Source organism: Lolium perenne, chromosome 7 (genome assembly GCF_019359855.2).
Source record: "Lolium perenne isolate Kyuss_39 chromosome 7, Kyuss_2.0, whole genome shotgun sequence".
NCBI lineage: Eukaryota > Viridiplantae > Streptophyta > Magnoliopsida > Poales > Poaceae > Lolium > Lolium perenne.
In genome coordinates this window covers 53,450,932-53,457,165 of record NC_067250.2, presented here as the reverse complement: position 1 = coordinate 53,457,165, position 6,234 = coordinate 53,450,932, and the positions used below count along the sequence as shown (strand labels likewise).

The 6,234-nt window shown below is 48.3% G+C and overlaps 1 protein-coding gene across 1 annotated transcript; it reads left to right on the top strand.

Annotated features, from left to right (window-relative positions):
- Positions 1-1,616: 1,616 nt before the first annotated feature.
- LOC127316040 (F-box/LRR-repeat protein At4g14103-like) lies at positions 1,617-3,248 on the top strand. The gene has a single exon (XM_051346462.1). The coding sequence runs from the start codon at positions 1,617-1,619 to the stop codon at positions 3,246-3,248; it is 1,632 nt and encodes a 543-aa protein (XP_051202422.1).
- The last annotated feature ends 2,986 nt before the right edge of the window (positions 3,249-6,234 follow it).

Below are 6,234 nucleotides of genomic sequence, written 5' to 3'. Positions count from 1 at the left end.
CCAATAGATGAAGTTGAGATACCAATCCAAGAATCAAGTTTTTCGATTAATTTGGCATCAATGAAATCCCAATCAGAATTCTTTAGAACTCCAGAGGAGACATGGACGTCCAAATATTTCAAAGGAATCTTTCCTACTTGACAACCAAACATGTTAGATAAAAATTGGCAATATCATTATCCCCACCGACTAAGAAAACTTCACTTTTCACATAATTATTGATCTTAAGCCCCGACATCAACTCGAAGGAATATAGAAGAAGCTTGAGGTTCATAGCTTTATCAGGATCATGTGAGATGCATAACACAATATCATCCGCGAAGAATAGCCACTCCATGAGGGATCAAATCCGTAGCAAGACCAACTGACATGTCATTGGATTGAGATTTTAGAACCATTTTTGTAAGGGATTCGGCAACTAAATTAAACAACGTAGGAGACATCGGATCACCTTGGCGAACACCTTTCGCATTTTGAAAATAGGGTCCCATCTCATTGTTCAATTTCACATCAAACGGAGATTGTTTTACCCAAGAACACCAAAGATCATGGAACCCTCTAATTTTATGGCACTCCAAAATAAAATCCCACTTTACTTTGTCGTAAGCCTTTTCAAAATCCAACTTAACAACAGCCTCACATTGTTTTTCACATGAGTATAATTAATTAACTCATGTAACAAGAGCACACCATCCATAATATTCCCTTTTTTTAATAAAAGCATTCTGTTGGGTACTAAAGAGCTGATCAGCAAAAGGTTCCAGCCGAATTGTCAAAGTTTTTGTTATTAGCTTATAGATACAGGGCAAGAGGCAAATAGGTCTATATTGGGTAATCCTATCAGCACCCTCAATTTTAGGCAGTAAAGTAATAACCCCATAGTTCAAACGCTTTACATCCAACTTCCCATGGTAAAAGCAATGAAACATGTACATAATTTCAGGTTTTACTATGTGCCAACAATGCTGGAAAAATTTAATGGAGATATTGTCCGGACCAGGAGCCCTATTCACATCCATCGAAAACAAAACATTTTCAATCATTCACTACCGATTGTCCCTAATTTCACTCACTACTACCCGGCACTACCCGTGCTTGGTTTCTTTGCCGTGCGCTGCTCCCAGACTTTGTCGTGCTTGTTGTCGTTGCCGTGCGGTCTGCTTGCTGCGCACGGCAAAGAAATATTTGCCGTGCGGCGGCTCACGGCAAAGATAGGCTGCACGGCAGTGCCTGATTTTCCCGTAGTGCGGCGTACAATCTTTATATTGAAAGAAATAAGAAACACCAGCTATGCTCCATGAAAAAAAAGGACCGTCCAATTAGGGTGTTTTCTGCCATGTGAAAAATAAGTGCTCGTACGAATCTCAAAGCTACCTCGCCTGCCTAATGCTTGCACGTACGTCGAAATCGAATTTCAGTGTTGTTCGTGACATTGCAGAGCGATCGATCAGGCGGAGGCCTTCCTAACTTGTTCGTTGAGAATTCGAGATCGACACGCATAGGCCGGTAAACCCAGGTCGGTACCACATAGTTAGCCATCTAAACGAGGCCGACGTAGGCCGTTCGTCTTTTCATCCCGATCGACATCTCCAGGGAGCGAGTCCAGCCGGCGTACGATGGAGATCGGCCACGCCGCCAAGCCGGTTCGCGAGGACCGCATCAGCAAGCTCGATGACGCCGTGCTCGGCCACGTCCTCTCCTTCCTCCCGTCCAAGCAGGCGGCGCGCGCCGCCGCGCTCTCGTCCCGGTGGCGCGACGCCTTCGCCGGCGTCCACACCGTCTCTATCGAGGAGCCGGAGGCCTCCGTCCCCACCTACGACGATGACGACCGTCACCGCTACAGCCACGACCACGGCTCAAACAAGGACCTCCACCTGCCGTCGCACTTCGGGGCCACGATCACCGCCGCCATCGTCGCCCGTCACCGCAGCCCGGCAGCCACGCCGCCGCTGCGCGCGCTCCGCGTCGCCTTGCACGACTACAAGTACCGTGACTCCGTCACGGTGGACCAGTGGATCTCCTACGCCCTGAAGCAGGCAGGGTCGGCGCTCGAGCTTGATCTCCGCCTCAGGTGCCTGCCCATCTACTGCCGCCGCGCCCATGACGATGGCGGTGACGATGACACCGCCTCATCCAAATACGGGAATGTTGTTCCAGATTCCTCAGTACAAGTGCACATGGAAAGTTATTTTCTGTACACCGTCCCGAGGGGTCTCTTCTCCAGCTCAGCGCTGCGAACGCTCCGCATCGGGCCATGCAGGCTATCCCCGCCGTCCGCCATCAGTCTGCCTTCCCTCGTCGAGCTCCTCCTCAGCCGCGTCCCTGACGGCGAAGAGGAGGTGCGGAGGCTCATCTCCGCCTGCCCGCGCCTCGCCGACCTCACTCTCGAGTCCTGCGGCACGGTAACCGCGCTCTCCTTCCCGGACGCGCCGCGCCTGCGCAGGCTCGTCCTGCGATGCTGCCACAACCTGGCCAGCGTCATCATCGACGTGTCAGAGCTCCGCGCCTTCGAGTACCGCGGCGCCGTTCCCGATGTCTCGTTCCTGACCATGTTCGGCGCCAATGGCTGGTTCCTCACCATGCCGTCGCTCACGTCGTGCAACGTCGACATCTGCAGCGGTGAGATTTCGGCCCCGGAGAAGCTCTCCAGGCTCACGGCTTTCCTCTACCAGTTCGCGTCTGCGAAGCACCTGCGCCTGAGGTCCGAGCGCCTTTGCCCCAGCATCGGTGACGACACCGTCACAAGGCTCCCGACGTTCCGGAACCTCCAACACCTCGAGCTTTGGGGGCACCTGCCGACCGACGACGATGCAGCCGACATCATCAGCACGACAAGCAGGATTCTCCGCCACGCGCCAAACCTGGAGGTGCTCTCGTTCGTTTTCGAGACGGGGACTAGGACTGACGCCGACAAGGATGGGCCGCTCCCACACGGCCGCTACAATTGCAAGGAGGAGGAGCTCCTCGACGCGCACCGTCTCCGGTACAACCGGTACAGTGTCCTCGACGCACCGACCGGCGGTGCCAGGCTCCCTTGCTTGGCGAACCGGGTAAGGGAGATAAACCTAGTGCATTACCAGGGAGGCAGGGCGCAGAGGAAGCTGGCTAAGTTCTTGCTATGCAACGCTTGGGTCATGGACGAGCTGTGGTGCCAGTTCGCCGAGGGGCCCCTGTGGATGCAGACCGAATTGATGCGAGAGATGAAAAGCTGGGTGACGAACAAGAATGCCAACACGGTCTTTCGCTAAATTTTAGTTGTTCCTATCGTTTTTCTTTTTTTTTCTTTACACAAAATACAGAAACGCAACCTTGGATTCTAATTACGCGCGGGCGTGTCCTGGTAGCGCCTGACTGGATATGTAAGTTGCCGCGGTATTATTTTTTCGAAATAGAGAATGAGACTCCGAGCTCTGCATCCAAGAGTATACAATACACTATGGCAAAAAAGGCCATTGCCGTGCAGCAAATCATTGCCGTGCACTGCTGCACGGCAAAGACATCTTTGCACGGTAAAGACATCTTTGCCGTGAGCGGCAACTAGCACGCACGGCAAAGACTACAAGCACGACAAAATCTGAGAGCAGCGTACCTACACGGCAAAGTCAGCAGTGGCGCACGGCAACGAACCACCGCACGGCAAAGACCAACTAAAGCGCACGGCAAAGACCCTACAAGCCGCACGACAATGGCTATGGACGTTGTCGTGCAGCTGCCTTTGCCGTGAGGGCAGCCTAGTTGCACGGGAAAAAAGGCTCACCTGTGCTCCTGGTACGCTGCTGGGGAGTGCCTGGAGGAGGCTTTGCCGTGCGGGCTGGGGTGTAGCCGCACGGCAAAGGAAGCATGCACGGCAGCGTCTGGCATACGGCAGTGCCTCGCCGCACGGCAAAGAACTGACGCATGGCAAAGAAGCGCACGCACGGCAAAGCATCTGCCGCACGGCAACGTAGCGCACGCACGGCAAAGGCCTTTGCCGTGCAGTTTGGCCATGCGCACGGCAATGTTTGCGTTGCCGTCGGAACCTTTGCCGTGCAGACGTTGTCGTGCGTCCACGCACGGCAAAGCCTTTGCCGGGCAAAAAAAGGGTCTTTGCTGTGCGATCTGTCACAAGGCAGCGACAAGTTTTCCCGTAGTGGTATTTATTTAAATTTTATTTATAATAAAGACTTATCAAGAATATCTCATAAAACCTGACCTGAAGCCATACTCAACGCCAACATACACCAACAATGGAAGAAAAAACATATTGTGAGGGTCTTGTGTCCTAAAAACAGAAACAACAGCCCACTAGGCAAAACTCGCGGAAATCACCGAGTCACCTGATGGCACGGCTCCAACCAGTTCATCATGTAAAATGGTAGAAAAGACATGTCTTCTCTTAGTAATCCACGTTATCTAGAGAAGACGATAAATATAAGGTGTACAACGCATCATCTCATATTGTCATCCCTTGCAATAAATGAGAATTAATTATTTTTAGTATTAGAAAATTATGTGTCTAAGGGAAGACAAGTAGTACAATGGAGAAAATAATCTTCTCTTATTTCATAAGAGATCACCCTTAGCTAAGGAAAGGCAACCTTCTTTTTCTTCTTTTTTCTCTCCTCCAACACAGCAAAAAATCCGACTTGGCAACAACTATAAGAGAAGGATGACGTCACCCTATTGTACACCCTCTATCGGCTTGAGCACCCAAAAATTTTGATTGTTGATTTGCTCCACAACGATAGGATACTCACAATGGTAATATCAGTATTGAGCGAGAAATTTGCTGTCATCCAGAACTTCAAATCATTAATTCTAACTTTTTATGGGGATGTCAATTGTAAACCTAGGCATGCAAACTCACTAAGATTGACCACCATCTCATTTGCACGGACAATACCATGTACCTAATAAACAACAAAATTTACTAGCTCAGACATGTCACCTGACTCAAAAAAAAAATCAATACCATCAAATACTAAACTAATGAAACCCTGCACGTCACATAATGGAATACATCGTGCTAAACAAATACTAAACAAAATTAAGCTAATACTACACACCCATCCCTATCAAACCCTACCTTATACCTACGATATACTAACACACTAATGCACACGTCTAATTACACTAACCATTATTTTTTTAGATCAACAGGGATCACTCCCCAGCTCTATTTCATTGAAATGAAGCTAAATTCTCTTACAGGAAGTTTAAAAGTTTGCTAAAAGGAAAAGAAGAACTGAAACACAAGCCGAAACTGCCTGCATCCAGAGTCGCTGGGGAAGCAGCTGCCATCCCAGCTGCTTCTGAAATACCAGCTAACTCTAAAACCAGTAGCAATAGTACAGATTAAACGCAAATTTAGAACAAGTCTATTTAAAGCTACAATTCAAAATGGTCCAGAAAACAGGAAAAGGACAGGATGTCCTTCAGCTCTTCCATCTGAATTGCTCCTTCACCGATGACTCCCGGAGGCATTTCTTCAATTTTTTGCGCTTTTCTGAGGATCACATCACCACATGGATTTTGTGAGATTTGCAAGGATTTTCCAGGAGATACGTCAGTGTTGCCCTTCCTTCAAAACTCGAGTTCCAGGAAGAAATTCAGTCGAAGGTGGGGCATCTCACCCCACAGGGAGGCAGAGTGGAGATTTCAAATTGGCCAGCAGCAGGTCCATGAATTGAACATTTTTTTCCATTTTCTAGATCCTTCAAAGGTTTATTCCAATCCCGAAGGAGGAAGTAAACCAGTGGCCACACCTGTTTCAGATCAACCCAAGTAACCTTGTTAAACACAGGATTATTTCTATTCAACTTTCAACCACAAGCCCTAGAGGACAGCAGAGGAAACTACATTGAAATGCATGATTTTTTTTGTTACAAAGCCATTTAGTAGCAATGGATTCAAAATTTGACACATGCACATCAAAAACCTCTTCAACCAAATCCCAAAGGGCTCTATAAACAATACATTCAAACATGAGATGTTGCACAATTTCAAGTTCAGTGCACATTTCACATTCCATAGGTTTTGGAAGTCCTCTATCCCTAAGATTATCTCTAGTCATAATCTTGTTTTGGGAGAAGAGACAGAGAAAAAACTTGAACCCTAGGTGGAATCTTGAGTTTCCAAATAGCAGGAACATAAACAGGGGTAATCCCTCTAAAATTCATCACATCATATAAGGAACTAGATGAATAAACTCCAGAGGAATTGTACTACCATATTAATTGATACTCTTCATTGGAG